This window comes from Geotrypetes seraphini, chromosome 6 (assembly GCF_902459505.1).
Source record: "Geotrypetes seraphini chromosome 6, aGeoSer1.1, whole genome shotgun sequence".
In the NCBI taxonomy this organism is placed as follows: domain Eukaryota; kingdom Metazoa; phylum Chordata; class Amphibia; order Gymnophiona; family Dermophiidae; genus Geotrypetes; species Geotrypetes seraphini.
The window spans coordinates 54,854,445-54,876,035 of NC_047089.1; the positions used below are offsets into that span (position 1 = coordinate 54,854,445).

General features: G+C 41.5%; 1 protein-coding gene across 3 annotated transcripts in view; it reads left to right on the forward strand.

Moving 5' to 3' along the window:
• The first annotated feature begins 4,600 nt into the window (after positions 1 to 4,600).
• CCNA1 (cyclin A1) overlaps positions 4,601 to 21,591 on the forward strand; it is a 43,289-nt gene continuing 26,298 nt past the window's right edge. Inside the window, exons 1-5 of one of the 3 annotated variants that reach the window (XM_033949180.1) lie at positions 4,601 to 4,805; positions 7,152 to 7,385; positions 15,664 to 15,904; positions 16,229 to 16,353; positions 16,598 to 16,821. In XM_033949180.1, the coding sequence (XP_033805071.1) occupies positions 7,176 to 7,385; positions 15,664 to 15,904; positions 16,229 to 16,353; positions 16,598 to 16,821 (800 nt within the window). In that variant the 5' untranslated portion in view covers positions 4,601 to 4,805; positions 7,152 to 7,175. The other 2 variants (XM_033949179.1, XM_033949182.1) reach the window with 2 other exon arrangements.

Consider the following 21,591-nt stretch of genomic DNA (forward strand, 5'->3'; position numbering starts at 1 on the left):
TTTGTCTCGCTTGGGCTTTGTGGACTGTTCAGGGGGTTCCTCCATGGGGGAGGTGTGGGGCGAGCAGGGTCCTTGTCGTCCTGTTAACGGGGGAGTTTCGGCAGGGTTTGGGCCTCGTCCTTGGGGGTCCGTTTGGGGCCTCGTCCCGCCTCTGGGTGGGTCCTGGGGGCTTCGGGGTTGGTGCTTGGAGGTCAACTGGCCTGGGTTGTGTCTTGCTGGGCTTCTACTTCGTTGAGCCTCATGATGGGCTAGCAGTTGTGATTTGCGGTTGGGCGACGTCGCCTCCTGTTGCGAGCGAGTGTTGGTCTTCTAGCCGCAGCCCTGTTTTCCTTTTCTTGGGGGGGGGCCTGTAACGCGTTACAGGCCTGTGGCGGTATCCCGAGCTACTGGCTAATGGGCTCATCAAGGGATGAGCGGTGGGCCGGCTGGGAGCTGTGCCTGGTGGGTCGGATGACCCTGGATAATGGGGCATGTGTGGGACATGCCACCCCTCGGACCCTAGCTTAGATGGCGGGGTCGGGGGCCAATTACATCTAATGGTAGCTCGGGATCAAGGTCACAATGGTGATACCATTGTTATGGGTTATTGTTAATGTGTTATTTATGGCTGTTAATTTATATATTGATTTATGTAAATGTTATCTGAATATGTTAATATTCAATAAACAGGGCTGCGGCCAGGTATTACCAACAAAGTGTATTGTCTCATTGAGATAGGTGAAAGGTATGTTGGGAAGGGGGTAATGTGTTATATAGAGGCGGGTCACTCCAGGTCCCGCTGTTATAAAAAGCCCAAGAGCTAGTCTCGATGGGCGAACTTAACGCGGGGCTGGGTGGCCCGCCGGATCGCCCATCGGACTAGTTAGGACGAAGGAGGGGTAGGGGTAGCGGGCCCAAAAGGGGGCGGTCACTAAGAAGGGATCGCGTTGGTTGTCGCGGCCGAAAGGAATTGTGGGGGAGGGAAGGGTTAAAAGGCAGGGCTCGTGGAGGACCCGAACAGTTTGGGTCCTCCGAAGCAGCTTTCCCGCCCGCCCGCCCTCTAGTTTTTGGGGTGTGTAAGGTAGTCAGGGTGGCGGTATCCCGAGCTACTGGCTAATGGGCTCATCAAGGGATGAGCGGTGGGCCGGCTGGGAGCTGTGCCTGGTGGGTCGGATGACCCTGGATAATGGGGCATGTGTGGGACATGCCACCCCTCGGACCCTAGCTTAGACGGCGGGGTCGGGGGCCAATTACATCTAATGGTAGCTCGGGATCAAGGTCACAATGGTGATACCATTGTTATGGGTTATTGTTAATGTGTTATTTATGGCTGTTAATTTATATATTGATTTATGTAAATGTTATCTGAATATGTTAATATTCAATAAACAGGGCTGCGGCCAGGTATTACCAACAAAGTGTATTGTCTCATTGAGATAGGTGAAAGGTATGTTGGGAAGGGGGTAATGTGTTATATAGAGGCGGGTCACTCCAGGTCCCGCTGTTATAGCTTAGAAAATGTAACCTCCACCTTTTTTTGCGCATGGGTCAAATCATAAATACATCAAAGGAACTATTAGCTGAGCTGATACAGTATAATGTTCAGAGACCCTGCTTAAAAACCACAAGTTATTTTTTTGTCCCTTTAACCAGAAAGCCTCACTTTCATAAGGATTTTCCCACAGAGAATGTAAGAAACTCATTTGGAAAAAATAAACCCAACCAAGACCTGAGAGATTTAGCTGAAAAAGAGATATAACTTGAAAAATGCTGATCAGCCTAACATTCTCCATGTTTTATAGGAGCTAAAGAGTGCCAACTTACAGTATATCACTTTAATTCTCTGTATAAATGGAACTGGAGCTTTGATGTACTAAAGGTTTCTTTAGTTCCTAATCTATGGTGAAATGCTCACTCCATGATGTTCCCATTTATATTTTCTCAGTCAGCCCGAAGTGAAAAGGAACTTTATGTTCAAACTGTGCCTTTTTAGAGTTGACATTGACTAGCAGTTATCAGAGGGCTGATTTACTTAGCTTTTCCCTCTTAGACATTAACCAATGGAGCTGGGACTGTTTTACTTAAGATCTCCTATATCTCCAGTCTCTCATTACCATTACATATCTTATTTTAACATGAACCCCATCCCCTCCTGTTCATAGCTTTTAACATTCAGTGCTGCGTAGGATGAAGTTAAGACGTGATAAGCTCAGGAGTAATCTAAGGAAATACTTTTTTTACAGGTAGATTGGATTACATGGAACAGTCTCCCGGAAGAGGTGGTGCAGACAGAGACTGAGTCTGAATTTAAAAGGGCCTGGGATAGGCACGTGGGATCTCTCGGAAAAAGAGATAATGGTTACTGTGGATGGGCAGACTAGATGGACCATTTGGCCTTTATCTGCCATTGCGTTTCTATGTAATTGGCAGTAAACAGTAGGCTCCATGATCTCCAACACAGTTTTTAATATGTATATGACTACTTTGATTATGCTTTACTTGGGTCCAGGAGAACCATTTTTTTACTTACGCTGGTCATCTCAGTTTTGAATGAAATTGAATCCTAACAAAACTAACCCCCCTTTTACTAAACTGTGATAGTGGTTATTAGCGCAGGGAGGAACTCTATGAGTGTCGGGAGCAGCATGGCTCCCTGTGCTAATAACCGCTATCACGGTTTAGTAAACGGGGGGGGGGGGGGGAGGGAGGGTGTTAAACTTTTATGGTTTGGACCAGAACACCTGGATCTTCTTGGATTCTGGTGAATCACTAATGGTTGAAAAATCTCCCAGAGTGTTGGGTATTATCTTGGACTCCACTCTTACATTCCAACAGCAGACAAATACTGTAACTTACCCCCCTGAACTCTCTTTTATCAAGCTAGACTGCCAAGCAGTGTGAGATAAATGCTGAGCTGCACATAGGAATAGAATGGGCAGCTCAGCAGCGCGGCATGATCAAAGAGGGAGGGGTGTTAATTAGGAAATGGGTTTCCCCCCCCCCAGTTGGTTCATCCTCTTTTTCACCAACATCATTTTGCTGTTCTTGTTCATTTTATTTTGTCACAATTGGATTATTGCAATTCAGTTTACTGTGGTGTTAGTGTACGTAACCTTAAGAGATTATAGCCGATTCAGAATTACGTGAAATACCTCTCAATTCCAGAATTGCGTGAAAATGTATGATGCTCACGTTAGTCCACTCTTCAAGGTAATATGTAGAAATAAAATAAAAACATAAAGGAAAAATACAATACCTTTTCATTGGATTAACTTAATGCAGTTTGTGATTAGCTTTCAAAGATAACCCCCTTCTTCCTCAGAATATATAATGAGTATAATTATTGGGCAGACTGGTTGGGCCATTTAGGTTTGGATAGATTCCTTGAAGAAAAAGGGATTGAAGGGTATAGATAGGTATAGACCACTTCTCAGGCGATGGGCCTGATGGGCCGCCGCGGGAGCGGACTGCTGGGCAGGATGGACCTATGGTCTGACTCAGCGGAGGCAACTTCTTATGTTCTTAGGTCTTTATCTGTTGTCATTTACAGCTACAGTTAATTTGTTGTACCACATTTCTTGACAATTGTAGTCAAATCAAGGCGGTTAATAAAGTTAAAACCAATGGGTACAAGATAACACAACAGCAAAACACTTTAAGCATTGGGTTCTTTGCCATTCTTTCCTTGTGACCATAGCCCCCTTTTAAGAAGCTGCGTTAGGTATTTTTAATCATTGGCCATGGCGGTATTAGCTCCTACGCTCATAGAGTTCCTATGAACACTGGAGTTAATACGGTGTCAGGTCAAAAGCGCGCCGGGACAAATTGAGCGCAGCGCGGAGGTGCGCACCACTCAAAATTACTGTTTTTAGGGCTCCGACAGGGAGGCTTCGGGGGGAACCCCCCCACTTTACTTAATAGACATCGCGCCGCGTTGTGGGGACATTGTGGGGGATTTGGGGGGGTTGAAACCCCCCACATTTTACTGAAAACTTCACTTTTTCCCGAGGGGCCATTCCAGATCCAGCTGTTAAATGTTTGAAGAACCTGTATATAAACTGCTTTGAGTGTGGTTGTAAAAATTACAAAAAGGCGGTATAGAAGTACCAATCCTTTTCCCCTCCCATTAAATAAATGCTTTATCAAGCTATCAGTTGTAACCTGACATGCAAAATATGTTTATGTTTATTAAAATCTTTATATACCGCCAAAAAAAGATCAAAGCGGTTTACAATATAATTCAAACAAAATTATGAAAAAACCTTCATTTAAATAGAAAAGAAAAGGAAAAGAAGAAAAAAGTAACATTTCTAATACCAAACTCTATTAAACCCTCCATGCTGTTTGGTTTGGCAAAGGCAAAGGGAACCGGGGCAGCAGGAAGAGAGCGAGGCACAGTAGGAACGAGAGCTGAAGACTGCAGTAGCCCGCGCGTCCAAGTCCTTCTCGCTCGGCACGGGAGCGCGCAGTCAGTGCTGTGTCCATGGAGACGCCTCCCCGCGGCCCCCTCACGTTCCCGCAGTACGCCGGCTTCGGTTGCCATGGCGGCCGCCCGCACGCCGAGGGGCAGTCGCGGGCTCTGATTGGTTGGTTTCAACAGACGCGGGCGGATTGAAAATAATTAGAAGCGCTCGTGCGGCGCTGGCTGAGAGAGGAGGCGGTGCACACACAGCTGATTGAGTTCAAGGCTCCGCAGCAGGGCGGACGCTTCTCCAATCACCGGGCGAGCCCAGCAGCTTCCAATTTAGAGCGCGGTCCCGCTCCCGGCCTCTCTCTCCCCCTGTGCTGTTACTCTTTCAGCCGAGGGCACTTTTGCCACCTGCTCCGCAAGTAATTTTTTTATTTGTTTCTCTGTTCCTCCTATTGTTTTCCTTTGAATACTTGTGGATGGGTCCCGGTACTTGGCAGCTGGAGTCGAGTTCGGGTGTGCTCTGGTCCCTTTATGTTCGGGGAGCGTTCATTATAATGTAGGTGCCGCTGGAGGCTCGCTCGAGCGCACGCCGCAGTGGTTCTTCCTGCTGCAGGGGCTCTGATTTCAGGGATGCTAAGGCTGAAGTTGGAGGATTTGGGAGATCCGTTATGTTTCTGTATGGAGACCTTTAAGAAGCCTGTTCCTCCTCCCCTTTAGTTCTAATTCGTCCGCGCAGTGTGCCGGTGAAGGCAATCTCTTGATTTTCCACTCTCACTCTCAGACGAGTTTTACTAGACTAGACTTATGAGCTGCTATAGCAAAACAGGTTATTATTGTTGAAGTCTAAAAAAAAAAAAAAGCTTGTCGAATAACTTGGATTGTAGTACGGTAAGGAGAAACAAAACAATCGTGGGTCCAGAGACCTCCTCCTTATACTTTTGTTTTCCAGATCGCTTTTTTTTTAATTTTGTAAATGATGGTTAAAATAGTAGATAAGTTCAGGAGATGACCAATTGTCCCATTCAATCTGTTCTGCTATTCTGTTCATTCGGGGAGATCATATCCCAGTTGCTTGCCTTAGCCATTTGATTACATAATTGGATTTTTTTTTTGTTCCATTCTAATTCCCTGTTCTGGATAGTTTCCTTACAATAATCATACTTGCTCTTCTTCTCCCCTTCTTTATTCACCAAACGGTCTGTTAAATGGAGGAATAGTCTAGTGGCTAGAACAGCTAGTTGGGAACCAGGGTAGCTAGGTGTGAAATTCCAGCGATTTTCCTAGTGACCCTAGGCAAGTTACATAACCCACTGTTTCCCCCTAAGTTTTTCCCCCTTCTTATTTTTTTGTAAAGGTTCCCTCATATTTGCAGTAAGGCCCATAGGAATAAAATGAGTCCTATGAAATCTTTAGTAGAAGATCCCTTCAAAATTTTAAGCTCTTCAAGAGCAGGGCATTACCTAGTGCAGTGGTTCCCAAACCTGATCTGGATGCTCCTTAGCCAGTCAGGTATTCAGAATATCCATAATGAATATTCATTGGATAGTTGTATGTAGTGGAGGCAGTGAATGCAAATCTCTAGTTAAAAAAAAAAGTGGCCACACATATAGGGAATTCAAGGATGATCTAGAAGCATATTGTACCTGGTGTACCACAGTCTTCAACTTTACTTTAAAAAAAAGCCTATATAGGACAGCTTATGAACCATTGAATTGGTATTACTGAAAAGGTATGAGCTGAATCCACCTGATATCTGAGAAGTTATCGCCAATTCCCCCATGTCCTGAAGTATCACTAGGTTGTGCTGCTTATTGATGCCTTTGATTTTACATTTATTACCTCTCGTTGCCTCTGCTCTTGTTGGTTGTTAGCAACCTGCTGACAGAGAATATAATGGTGGTAGAATATGTATTAGTGTAGTCAGTTTAGTTTCAGTCCAACTGCAATACCACGGGTCATAGCTGCTCTTTCTTTTTATACTGATCATAATCCCCTGTACTTAAAACATCTGCATTTTAAATAATCAATTGTCTCAGGCTGGATACCCATAATGACTATGCATGAGAGAGATTTGTATATAATGGAGAAAAAATTGCATGCTTTATGTCATGTATAGTCATGGATATCCTGAAAACCTGACTGGCTAGGTGTATCCCAAGGGCTAACCTGAGAACCTTTGATCTAGGCATAGGTAACTGCCTAGGGCAGTGTCTCCCAAGTTGATCCTTGCCAGTATGTGTGTGTGTATTTGTTTTAAGGATATCCACAATGAATATGCATGAAAGATTTGCATACAATGGAGACAGTGTATGCAAATCGATCTCGTGCATATTCATTGTAGGTATCCTGAAAACCTGATGGTAAGAGGTGCTCCAGGACCAACTTGAGACACACTGGCCTAGGGCACCAGATTACGAAGTTGCAAAGTACCTAGGTCAAAAAAGTCATCGTCTGCTTCAGAGCTGTGTACTGATGCCACTTCTTAGTCTCTAGTGTGGCTCATCCAGCCAGGCATCCTCCAACCCTACCTGTGGATACCAATGTGAAATCTAGATCCAGATTTTTATTGGTAGTCTGTTCTGACTTCACTATCCTTGGTGAAGAAACATTTTCTGATGATAAAGTAATCCAAAGTTACTTGAAGTTTTTCTTTTTATCACTCAAGTAGAATTAAAACTGCTGGAATCCTTTTTTTTTATTTTTTTTTTTTGTAAAATAAGATCATTTGTAACTTGCTACATTTTTTCCCTTATGTTTCTAGCTGGCGGTGGTTGAGTTTTCAAAGATGCGTCCTGGTGTCTCATCCAATGGCTTTCTCAGAACTGCTACCTCATTCTCTGCCACTGGGGGGCAGGAGAGCTCCCAACTTCTCTTCCCTTTCCTCAAGAATGAAGCTCTTCCTCAAATTACCAACTTGCTGCCCCAGAGACTCGCTCAAAGAACAGTTCTGGGAGTGTTGAGTGAGAATGAGCAGCACCGAAGATCACTTGGTCAGGTAGAAAACCAATAATGTGTTGGCAGGTGTAAAACTTAGAATTTGTGACATCTTGGTAAAAAGGTGACTAAAGTTAGAAACAAAATAAAGATTTAATAAGCACATAAGCACATTGCCTCCGCTGGGTCAGACCAGAGGTCCATCATGCCCAGCAGTCCGCACACGCGGAGGCCCATCAGGTCCAGGACCTGCGTAGTACGGTAGTCCTCTATCCGTACTCTTCTATCCCCTTTTCTTCAGAAAGTTGCCCAATCCCTTCTTGAACCCCAATACTAACTAGAAACGCCTTCACCGGATCAGACTTTAGGTCCATCTATTTTGGCGACCCGCACACGCAGAGGCCAAGCCAGGTGCTCCCAGATGGAGACCCTGATTACCCATATCCCTCAATGTGATTTGCAAGGAGGTGTGCATCCAACTCGCGCTTGAAACCCAGAATGGTAGTCTCCGTCACTACCTCCTCTGGCAGAGCATTCCAAGCGTTCACCACTCGCTGTGCGAAATAGAATTTCCTGACATTCTGTTACAGCAAATATTTTGTAACGTGTCCAAACCCCATCCTTTTATGTGGAAAAAATAAAGAAATTTATGTTTGAACATCTGTTATTCAGACTACTTATGGACCTATGACCAGGGTTATCAGATTTTACTTCTGTAAAATTCAGACCCGTGGCCCCACCCCTGCCCCCAGGCTATCCCCTCAAACTGTTCTCATGCTTGGAACTGATCGGGAGGGCCTCTGTGCAGGTATGACGCGATGATGATGTACGCATGCACATGATGACATCGCGTTGCATCCGCATATGCCCTCCCGACACGGTCTCAAGCTGGAAGCTTTTCAAAACCAGACAAAGTGCCTGGTTTTGAAAAGCTGCCCGGGCATGCCCTCTAAAAAGAAGACATGCCCGGGTAAATCTGGACGACGTCTGGTAACCCTACCTATGATGTACAAAATGTTGATAATGGGTAACTTTTTTTTTTTTTTCATCTGCTACTTTAGTCACCTTTTCCCAGAAACCCGCACATGTTCTGGTGGGGAAGCAGCTAATAGAATAGGATGGTGGACTAGTGAAGAAAGAAATCAAAAACTAAGTAGTGCAACTGGTAGGGTGCAAAGGTGTTTCTAGCTGAAGAACAGGAGGACTGTACAGCGCTGAGTGCATCTGGTAGTGCTATAGAAATAAGTAGTAGTAGCAGCAGCAGAACGGAGGAGGTTGCATAGAAATGGGAAATGCACTGTACCTAGTTCATGCACTGCAACCACATAAGCCTCTGACATTACAACCTCATTTATCCTTTCCATTTTCAAACTATCTGTACACACTATCTACTTCAATTCCCCTTCACAAATTCTGTGGGGAGAACAGTGTTTCTATAGGGCACATAATTCATTTGATGATGGCAGATTTTTGAGGACAAAACCTTGCTTAGGAAGGTTTCAAGTATTCCCTAATCAGAAAGGGACCTTTTTATAAACTTCATCTCCATCATGTATAAGACTTGATATAACTTGGGACACTGCATTTGCTTATGTATTATCCAAACTCTGGAACACTTTTTTTTTTTTTTAATTAAAAAAGCAGAAGCTGCTTATGCTATTTTCAAGAAAGAAACTCCTTAAAACATGATTTTTCCAACAAATATTCAGCTTTTGAACATGCATATTCTTCACCTTTCTTTTATTCATTTCTTTTTTTTTTTTTTTTTTTTTGCTCTTGAGCTTTTAATTTGTAAACTACCTGGATACCTTTTGTCAACTGGTAGTATAGCATTAAAAAAAAAAAAAAAGCTATACTCAATTGTTTAAGAACTAAGGAAGCCTTTTAATGTGCTAAGCTATGTTGGGTGATATTGCATGCCTAATGCTGCTTAAAATGGCTTATGGCATCTGAGCCAATCGGGGCCTTGGACCCCTCCCTGGTGCATCCCAGAATGCACCGTGAAGGGGAAGCTCACCATTTTGAAGTGGCAGGCCTACCAGCAGGAGGAAATAGGCATTCCTTTTGCTGGTCATCAGATAAAGGTATGGGGTGTGGCGGGGGATCTTGGGAGTGTCAGGGGTGGAATCATGGAGTGTTTAGTGGGGTTTGGGGGCTGATGGGGCCAGCAGCAGGAGGGAGTGTTTGCCATTGCGGCAGGTAAAATTGGGCATTCCTGCTGTGGACATTTGGGGGTTCTGGCAGGAGGAAGTGGGCATCCTTCCTTCCAGCTGACTTCACAGGGGGAGGGGTGGACGGTTTCCCTGCTGCCGCTGCTAGAATGATTGCAGCAGTGAGATTCCCTTGCTGTGATTAGCTCAGCGGCAATGCAATTATCTAACTGGCACCTGACATGGATGCCAGTTAGAGAATTGGGGTGGTTAGGTGGGGACAGATGCGATTCTACATAGGACGCCCGTGTATGATTCTTAAAAGCCATTTTACACTGAAAGTATATTTAATAATTATGGGGGGGGGTGGTATATAGTTATATTAAGGTTTAATCAATAAATATGAATGTAATGTTTATATGATATTTTTGATTACAATATTTATGGGAAGGGTGGGTGGTGGAGGGAGTAAATTTATGTATTTAAGATGATAATATAAAGAAATTCAAGTGATATGTATAAGTTCAAATGATGTAATATCGTGTACCTGATGTAAGATGATAAAATGAATAAAGAATTGGGGGGGAAGGGAAAGCCACTTAGGTGGCGGCTGAGACTGGGCATCCTATACAAAATCAGGCCCTTACTGTCTACAAAATGGGGATGTTACATGCTAATGCAACAACATTTTTAAATATAATGGCCGCATGCTAATGGTAATGCTGTATGGCCATTAGATACAAAGAATACAAAATTAGGCAGTTTATGGCTGCAGTAAAAAATGTCCTTACCAGTGACTTTGCGCAGGTTTTATTCCCCACATGTCAAGCCTGCTTTTTGCCACAGCTTAGTAAAAGGCTAGACTAATTTCAAGAAATGAATGGTTTCTGTTACGACAGGTTCAGATGTTTGTCCATACTGTGAAAGACTAGTTATTTTTATTGGTGCCTTTTTTAAAGGTTATATAAAGATCTTCAACTTTAGTATAGGTGTCTATTTTCAAGCTAATTAGGTACTTGAGGGTGCTAAAAACTTGTATTGGTGTTTTCATGTCATGAAATTGATTATTAGGCACAATTTATTTGGATGCTTTAACGTGCCTTTTATAAAATCAGTGTACACATTCTCTAATCTCATTTCAGCAGTCATGTGCTCTTAGTCTTCCTCCTGCCACCTCTTCTGGGTCTGTGAGGGGAAGAAGGAAGGAAATCAGCAAGCATGCTCTCTGGTTCTAGCACACTCTGTACCCCTTACATTTTGCTCTGCTCTCCTTATGGTAGCAGTCTCTTCCCTAAGCTATCTCACTCTTTACCCATGTGAATAAACCAGCAACTATTGTTCTAGTCTGTCTGTTGTGGCTGTGGCCATCTCTGCCTACTCCTTCAGCTCTAGCTCTTGTAATTGTCATTTGTGTCTTCTGTTAAACTGAAAATCAATGAAATTTTATTTTATTTTTTTTTAATAATTCTTTATTCATTTTAAAACTTTCATCAAGTGTACAAAAATTGCAACACAATAACATAGATTTAACCACTTGTACATCTTATCATTATAACTTATAGTTGTAAATATAACCCTCCCTCTCCCATCCTGAAATCCTTTTAGTAATTTTTATTTTTCATATAATAGAAACCCTCCCCCCACCCCACCCTTATCTTACATATTAAATATAGAAATATTAGGAAAATGGCATCAATCATGACAAAAGGACTTTTATTGATTATGACAGGAGTCGCCATACAACATATCACCAGTAATTGGAAAAATTACAGTAGACTTAACTATACCTTCTGGTGGAATTCGTTGTGCCACATTTACAAAATGGAAAGAACAATTGCCATACAAAAAGGGAATTATAATAATTTTAAAGAGATTTGGGGGGCCATTGACAAATTATTGCCGTGATTAGATTCCATTTTCCACTGAAAGTACATTTATACATGGGGGGAGGGGGATGATATAAAGTTCTATTAAAGGTTTAATCAGTAGATAAGAATATAATATTTAAATGATATTTTTGATTAAAGTATTTGTGGGAAAGGTGGGTGGGGAGGGTATAAATTTATGTATGTAAGATATTAGAAAGAAATTCAAGTGATGTATACAAGTTTTAACTGATGGAAAAATGAATAAAGAATTTGGGGAAAAAAAAACCCTGAAAATCAAATACTTTATATGTTGCAGGAAGGATTTTTGTTCTGCCTCTTATAAAACCTCACTAGCATCTTGGCTTTTCATGTTGCTGTAGCATTTGGGAGGTGCTGTTAATGGGTTTCTCAACTCACCTTTTCAATATGTCTTCTGTAGTAGTCGCTACTGATCTATTTCTCATTAATTTGTGCTAGATTGCACCTAAGCATTTTTTTCTGTTCAAGCTTTATTTGCTTCCTGACCAGTTTTCCTTCCATTTTTGTTGGAGGGTCACCTTTTGTACATTTTTCTCAGATATCAGAATTACTTTGGTTTGAATAAACATTAGTTTTGGAGTTCTGTCAAATACTGAAGTTCTATAACTTCAAATCTGGAGTTATTAAAACTACCTCCCCTTTACAAAAAAAGCATAACAGCTCTGACGCTCATAGAATTCCTATGAGCATAGGAGATGTTACTACCACAGCCAGAGCTAAAAACCATGCTATACTTTAGTTAAAAAAAAAAAAAAAAAAGTGGTGGGGGGGAGGCAGTAAAATTTGTAGTGAATTGAGTTAATAGAAACACTTGGTGAAATAATGCCAAAGTACTGCTGGTGATGGGTAATATCCGAAAAATATTATTGGCTGAATCTTGAAATGAGGGATGACATTATCCTCATTTGCATGGTGTGAGGTACTTTTAATCCCTATTCTGAGCTTCTAATTTTCTTAACTGATAAGAAGCCAGTTGATACTGAATAAAACTATTCCATATGCTCATCTTTTCTGTTCTATCTATTGCAATGAACAGTACCCTCCCCTCGATATTCAGCACTATTTAAGGGCCCCTTTTGCTAAGCTGTAATAGTGATGCTGCTGCTTTAAATGCACTGAAGCTCATAGGAATTGAATGGACTTCAGTGTATTTACAGCAGCCGCATTGTTACCATAGCTTTGTAAAAGGCCCTTAAGTGGCCAACAGCCAGCTATCTTCCACTGAATGTTGGCAATCTTCGCTAAATATTAGTGGTTAGCAGCTAGTCGGCTATATTGCACAACTGAGCTAACTAGCTGTGAATGTTTTAAGTGCTAGCCAGCTAAGTTGAGCAGCCAAATCAGGCCGTGTAAATAGCAGGCTTATCTTTGACTCATTAAGTTAACCAGCTAAGTCAATATTCGGTGCTGTCTGGTTTAATAGAAGCTAAAAAAAAATCCGGATGTTCAATACCGGTCACCAGAGATGGCCCAGCATTCAATATCCGGGCTCAAAGATCCCCTAGATAAATATAAAAGAAGTCTCTTTTTAATTATGACAAGTACAGCTATACACATAACTGGAAAAACTGGGATCGTCTCAATTTTGCATTCTCGTGGGCAAGTTTATGTCAAATATATAAATATACATAGTAACATAGTAGATGACAGCAGATAAAGACCCGAATGGTCCATCCAGTCTGCCCAACCTGATTCAATTTAAATTTTTTCTTCTTAGCTACTTCTGGGCAAGAATCCAAAGCTCTACCCAGTACTGTGCTTGGGTTTCTACTGCTGAAATCTCCGTTAACACCTACTCCAGCCCATCTACACCTTCCCGGCCATTGAAGCCCTCCCCAGCCTATCCTCCACCAAATGGCCATATACAGATACAGACCTTGCAAGTCTGCCCAGTACTGGCCTTAGTTCAATTTTTAATATTTTCTGATTCTAGATCTTATGTGTTCATCCCACTGTCAGTTTTACTCTCCACCACCTCTCTCGGGAGCGCATTCCAGGCATCCACCACCCTCTCCGTAAAGTAGAATTTCCTAACATTGCCTTTGAATATGAAAAAATGAGAGCTGATAAGTTAGGGAATTTTAAAAACTTTAATCTAATATGGGGTCCATTGGCGTCTTTTGTAGATTTAATATAATTATACATTTTGTTGTTAGAAGAATTACACATCCAGGGAGGGAGGGTGGAAGGAATATAAGGGTTATAATCAAATATTATTATGGATGGGGGCAGGGTGGTTTATAAGTTTAAAATATGTCTAAGTGGATAAATGTGTAATTTTAAGTTTAAAAATGTAGTGAATTATGATAAATTTATAGATACTTGAATGATAAAGAATAGTTTGGGGTGGGGGGTTATTGATCTGTAAGAATTTTGTAATATTTTAAGTGATATCTTTAGTGTAAATGTTTTGTTTTATTGTTCTTCACTTATTGAAATTATTTTAAAATGAATAAAGATTATTAAAAAATATATATCTCCGGGCTCACTGCTGATTGTGGGACTTAACAAGGCTGCCTCCTGTTTGAATAATGGACCCTTTTATATATTGTGGGTAACTAGTGATTAGCCTTGAAACTAATGGAGGAGAAGTCCATAGTCTTGTTATTGAGAAATACATGGGGTAAGCCACTGCTTGTTCTAGATTGGTAGCATGAAATGTTGTTACACTTTGGGTTTTGGCCAGGTGCTAGTGACCTGGATTGCCCACCATGAGAACAGGCTTCTGGACTTGATGGACCTTTGGTCTGACCCAGTAAGACTATTCTTATAGTCTTAAGAGTGATAAATTTTATTCTCCAAAACTTATTTCTTCTTCTCCAAAGTATTCCCTTCCAAGCCTAGATGAGTTCCACCTTGCCTTTTGCTGTCCCATTGCCACCTGATGATTCCATTTCATTCTTATCATTCCTTTTCACAATTCATCCCCTCTTTTTGTGTCAGGTACATTAACTTGACTGTACTATTCCACATTTCATAATTCCCCATTGTAGCCTGGGTGTCCTGTTTCTTCCCTTCCTGCTTTCTTAACTCAATTTTTTTTAATTGTGCACTGCTTAGATAACCTATCTGGACTCCTTAGCCTTTTGCAGTACAAATAAAGTTATCTCCCTCTTCCTGTGAACTGTCAATCACTTCTTTCAGCTCCACCTCCTTCCCCAGTGGGAACAGAGAAGGTGTGCTTCTGATCTCCTCTTTGAGTACTTTGTAACCTCCTATGATCTTTTTTTTTGGGGGGGGAGGGGGTTTATAAAATTTCTTTTTTTTTTTTTTTTTACAAATCTTTATTCATTTTTCATCATATAACAAGTGTAACAATAAATAACAGTTAAAATTGAATACAACACTTGTAACTTTATCATATTCAGCATTAAAACATTGTAATTTTAACCCAATCCCTCCCAACCCAACCATAATCTATGCATTCACAAAACGCCTATATAATATTTATTATTGGTCTAAATATTAATAAAATTATAAAATCTCTCCCCCCATCCCTTCCTTTTTATTGTATTTATAATGGAAAAATGGTATCTATTCATTACAATATCTTGTCAATGACCCCCAGATTTCATTAAATTTATTATAGTTCCCTCTTTGTATAGCAATTCTTAATGGCTTCTAGAGTCAGACACAGTCTTCCACCTCCAAAAACCACTTTCCATAATTTTTGAATTTTAGTGAATCTTCCCCAGGCTGTTTTTGGTGTGAAATCCCTCCTGTGGCGTTCATCTTGGATTTCCCACTTCCTTTAAAAGGGAAAGGGATTGGAACTTGTAGTTATATAACGACACTGAAAGCAGCTTACTTACAGGTACTTCAAGCATTTTCTCTATCTGTCCCAGTGCGCTCACAATCCATCTAATGTACCTAAGGCAGTGGAGGATTAAGTGACTTGTCCAGGGTCATAGCGCAGCATGGGGTTTGAACCTACAACCTCAGGGTGCTGAGGTTTTAGTTCTAACAACTATGTTATACTCTCTCCCTAGTGTTCAGGACTACTAGACAAAGCTACAAAGAAAGATTACCAAGATAATAACCTAATCTTTCTTTCAAAATAGTTTTATGGTAATGCAACAGACAATATAAGAGAAATACAAGCAATAGAGCAAAATATTAATCTGACTTCATAGGCAGCTATTTATGAAGTCACTGTAAATGCATGATGACCTCTGGTTACATTTGAAAATAGGTATTTAACAGTGTTTTGGGCAAACATGGGTAATATGTCTGTCAGTCTTAATACAAACATTGAACAATTTTTTTTTATATTTTGTTTCAGGGTAATAGCACAACTGGATGTTTTTCTGGGACAGAAAATGCCTTTCCTCGACTTAGTAAAAATATGGTTCCTGCTTACGTGGCTGCTGTGGCTCCTAAGCCAGGGTTTACCATTTACGTGGATGAACCAGAGAACATAAATGGACAAGACTGTAATATTGTGGAAAAAGTGGAACCTAGATTGGAAGAGGATACAGAATCCATGAAACATAGCTTTCATTTGTTCCTGGATCTCAGTACAGGTAGATATTTCTTGCAAAATGACTTGCAATACAATGATTCTGTCAATACCTTCTTGTCTTGTTACATCCCTTATTCTGGTTCCAGCTCTAAAGTAATTTTGTTAACATTTTTAAGATCATGTTGCTTCATACTTTTTTATTATTATTATTTTTTTTTAGTGTTTATAAATTCTCAAATCTCTGCCCTGCCATGGATCACAAAAATAACTGCCTATATAGGATGACCTTGTTTTACCACTTGGATATGCGACAACTATTGTCTTCATATATGGTTTATGCACAAATGAAACTTTTTGTAAAGCTTGTCTGTAACTAATCATACAGGATCTCCCATGATGGTGGATACTTCACTCCATTCTCAGTCTGATGACTATTCTGACAGTTCCATAGATACGATGTCTATAACAGAATACATAGAGGAGATTCATCAGTACCTTCGGCAAGCAGAAGTAAACATCTTTTCTAACTTTCATAAACTTACAGTGTGCTATAGAAGTTTTTACTTACTTACAAAAATATTTGTGGATCTTGCCTGCAAGATCCTTGATGGAGAATAAAGTTTGTGGCTACTTGTCACTCACATTAAGAATGACTAGAGTAGTGGTGATGGTGTAGTGGTGGTGGGTTGTGTGGGGTTGTTTGTTTTTTTAATTTTTGTGCTGAATGATTAGGTCCTGAAACTTTTCTTCACAGATGAAAAACAGACCAAAAGTGTACTATATGCGGAAGCAACCAGACATCACAGCAGGGATGCGTGCCATCTTGGTAGACTGGCTGGTTGAAGTTGGCGAAGAGTACAAACTTAGAGATGAAACCCTATACTTGGCTGTTAATTATCTGGACCGTTTTCTTTCATGCATGTCTGTTCTTAGAGGAAAGCTACAGCTAGTAGGAACTGCAGCAATTCTCCTGGCTTCGTAAGTTTGAACCTTTTTTGTTTACAACTAGTTATCATTATTGTGCAAGTGGGTTGCAAAGATGTCTCTTCTGCTCTGCATATGATTAATTTTATGGTATTTTTATCTAACTCTTTGAGGCCTTCCAGTGCCCAAGGGATCCTCACTATTCCTGCTTGGCCATTTTGAATTTCCCAGTTTTATTTTAAAAGCCTCCATCTGCCTCAAAACACCTTGATTTTGGGTTAAATCACTTATTTTGGACTCCTTATGATCTGTATGATGGGGAGTCAGGATCGATACCTTTGCTATCCCAAAATTACTCTGCCAGCTGGGAGGGGTCCAGGCCACAGACAGGCTTTTATAAACCATCAGACTTAAGGGGAGTCTTCACAGCTTTCCTACAGCAGTTAAATTTGGATACCCCGCAGAAGTCCACAGCTCAAACGTAGCTCTATTGAGCAGTTCCAAGACCTAGTTCATATATTATTGCATCCTGAGATGACGGAGCATTGGGATGCACCAGAGGGCTCTTTAAGGGGGTGCCGGGGCTATGTTGCAATTTGTATCCGATGGTTCCAGATTTCAGCAGCAGCTATTTGCTCAACCTAAAGAAGATGGAATAGTCTTAAACAATGCACAGGATCGGAGGGTGGACATCGAGCGGTAGTTTGAGGCTTTAGCCTTGGGTTTTAAGGTGATAGCTGCAGCCTCATTTGTGGTGCATGCTTGCCATAAAATGCATCAGGCTCCAGCTACAGTGAAAGGCACTTTATACTGTGTCACTTTACCCCCCTGCTTTCCTCTGACGTCGGCTGGAGATAATTGGAGCGGTTACAAGTTGAATTCGCCTATTCCTTAATATTCCCCAGCAGTGAGCCCAAAAGGCAAGCAAGGTTGCAGCTACAGTTCAGAGACTGAGAGATATTCAGGTCATAGAGCCAGTGCCGCCTGATATTCCATATACCCAAGAGAGGCTCAGAGGACTGAAGATCCATTCTGAATCTCACACATGTCAATCTGGCCCTTGAGATTCCGTGCTTTTGTATGAAAACAGTGTGTTTGGTCATCGCAGCGACAGTGCTAGGAAAATTTCTGGCTTCCCTGGATTTGACATAGGCCTGCCTACATATTCCCATCTTTCTGGAGCACAGGAAATTCCTGAGATTTCATGTTTTGGAGAATCATTACCAGTTCTCAGCACTCCTCTTTGGTCTGGTGACGGCACCTCGCATGTTCACCAAGGTAGTGGTGCTGCACATCCCCACAGGACAGGGTTGTAAGTGCATCCATACCTGGATGACTGGCTGATTAGGGCCCCGTTGTTCTCGGAACAATCTGTGGCTCAGATAGTCCGAATTCTGCAGAGCTCAAGTTAAATAGTAAATTTTTGAAAAAGCTAACTGGTCCCATCCCAGTCTCTGGAATATTTGGGGGGAGTCTTCAGCATGACAGAAGGCCATGTCTATTTTCCAGAGGCACACAGACAGAAATTTTGTATATAGATAACGAACTTGATGGCCAAGTCATCCCCAGCCATATAACTTTACCTTTATGTGCTAGGATCCACGACATTCACTCTAGATGTGGTCCCATGGGTGAAGGCTCATATGTGACCTCTCCAGAACACGCTATCACAGTGGTCTCCATGAGTGGACTCTGGATTCCCATGCCAGTATGATCTGGTGGCTCGAAATAGCTTCGTGAGTGATTGTGACCATGGATGCCAGCCTGTTCGGCTGGGGAGCTTACTGCAATGGACATCCAGTCCAGGAGTATTGGTTAACATCCCAGAGGAAGTGGTCGATCAACAGATTGGAGCTTCAAGCTGTTCATTTGGTGTTGCAGCAGTTAGAGAAGAGATTGTCCAGCTTCTCGGCCAATTCTACAGTGTGACTTCGAGATGCCAAGTGTGCAAAACTGGGTCTGGAGGCCCACTTATTCTGGTGGGCAGAGCTACGCCTTCAGGTTCTTTCAGTGGCGCATGTAGCAGGTGTGGACAGTGTTCAGGCCGATTGCCTCAGAAGGCAGTTGCTAGATCTGGGATAATGTTATCTGCCACATCCGTCCAGTCTATTGTTTTGTTGCTGGGCTTGCCCAGTATTCTGATGGCTATAGCGAGACAGGAAGGTGGACTGCTTCTTTAGTCAAAGGTTCAAACCTGGAAGCACAAGGCTGGATATGCTCCAACCATGGCCAAAGAGCGATCGCTTGTGCATGTCTCCTCCATGTCCCTTGATACTCCACAGAATTGCAAATCATTTGGGGAAAGTCATCCTCGTGGCAAGATGAGCACAGATGACCTTCTTTCTCATAGGCCAGTGGTCTTTAGAAGATCCAGATTGCTTTACTCTTACAAAATGGCTCCTGAGTATGTGATGTTAGTGTGCAAAGGATACTCGGTTGCAGTTATCGCCAAGAATCTTATGACAGTCTCTGCTTACGCTAAAGCATGGGAAATATTTCAGCACTGGTGGTAGCTTTCCTGCAAGCAGGCCTTGATGAGGGTCTTGCTGGTGGGATTTTCCTGTTTCTAGATCTGAGAATATAAAGCTCCCATAGTGTCTCATCTGGACATAGCCAGGTTCCTGTAAGGGGCAATAAGGCTCAGTCCATTGGTGCAGCAACCATTTGCATCCTGGAATCTTAACTTGGTCTTGCTCGACCTCAGTCAGGTTCCATATGAGCATCTTTAAGGAAATGTCCTTCATGGATCATACTTAGAGATGGCTTTCCTCCTGGCCATTACATAATGAGAAGAGTCTCTGAGCTACAGGTACTTTAATGCAGGGAGCCCTTTGTCAAGCTCATGGAGATGGATCTCCATGCTCACTGTTTAGTCATTTTTAGCAAAGGTTGTTTCAGCCTTCTATGCTATTCAAGAAATAAGATTAATTGCATTCCCGCCCACAGGGTCAAAGAAGGATCGGATTCTGAAAAAGTAGGATATGAGGAGAGTCCTTCTACATTACCAAAGGTTACAAATAAGTTCTGACTGACCATCTTTTTGTGCTAACCAATTAGGCTCGATGTGGCAGACCAAAGTCTAAGACCACCATTTTCAGATGGATTTGCATAACCAATTCATCGGCAAACACTTGCTGGTCTCCATGAAGGCACATTTGACTAGAAGCATGGCTTAAGCTTGGGCGGTTTTGCAGGGCAGTGACCTGATCCTTTTTGCATACATTCTCCCAAGTTTTATAGAGTGGATACCAATGGCAAGGGAGGACACTGCATTTCAGTCCTCGGTGTTGTGAGCTGGCGCAGAGGTCCCACCCTAGATTTTGGAGACTGCTTTTGTACATCCCTGTCGTCCAGAATGACACACCTATTGCACTAGAAAGATATATGTTCTTACCTTGCTAATATCCTTTCTAGTAGACAGGTGTCATTCTGGATCCATGTTCTGTCGGTTATTTCTCCGCCTACCTGCTCTCTCAATTGGACATTTCCAGTCAAAGCTAAGATTTTGATGTTGGTCAGCTTTTATATCCAACTTTGCCGTTACTGCCCCAACGTTATGGAATAACTTGCCATCTTAGCTACGTGAAGATTCCTCCCTGTCCAAATTCAAATCCAACTTGAACAAATTCCTGTTTACAGATGCCTTCGATTCTCCCCATCATTTCTCAACACATAGGATTTGAATTCCACCCTCCCCCCCCATTGCATTTCCCTTTTAGGTCTCTCTCCTATCAAATATTATATTTCTTCCCCTGCCTCTCCTGACCGTGTTTGTATGTCCTTGTGGTCACCTATTATATTTTTAATAAGGTATACCACTTAATCAAAACAGCATGAGACAGTCGCGCGTAGGACTTCGGTGTTCTGGATTAAAACACTATTTTAAAGTGCTCCGAGGTACTTCCTTCAGCACTGCAGTTTCAAAAAATCAGGCAGCCAGCAGCATTAGCGACATGATCCTGCTACCATTGATCTGCCTCAGAAACCTTTGCAGTGTCCCACCTATGCAGGAACAAGAAGTGCTGCAGAGCAAAGGCTTCCAGGGCAGGCTGACAGCAGTAAGATCATGTTGCTAACTCTGCCAGCTGCCCAAAGTTTTGAAATATGCAATAATAGAAATAAATTCAAGTGATGTGTATTAATTATTATTATTTTTTTAATTCTTTATTCGTTTTTAAACTTTCATCAAGTGTACAGAAATCATAATAAACACTATTAATTAGATCACTTGAACATCTTATCATTGTATCTGATAAATATAAATGCAACCCTCCCTCTAAGCCCATTATTCATTATAAGATCATAAACCCTCCCATTAAACCCTTCCCCTCTTTCATCACTAAGTGGTGTATAATTAATAGAAAAATGGCATTTAATCATGACAAAAAGATGTTAATGGCTCCCATATTTTTATAAAACTTTTATACTTTCCATTCTGTACCACCAATGATCTTTTCATTCTATATAAGTGACACAACGAATTCCATCAGAAATTAAAATTAAGTCTACTGTGATCTTTTCAGTTATTAGTAATATGTTGGATGGTAATTCCTGTCATGATCAATAAAAGTTTATTGTTACTCGATGATATCTGACTCTTTTTTTTTTTTTCTCATGGACATTCCAAATATCACAGTATCATAAGATAATGCTACATGATTTTCCAATAAACAATGTATATTAATGATATGTATTAATTTAAATGTTGTAATATTGTGTACTTGATGTAAGATGAAAAATGAATAAAGACTTTGGAAAAAAAAAAATTGCACTGCTGATGGAAGTAGGTGAGGACAGGAGACTTGGAGCCATATCCAACTCCAG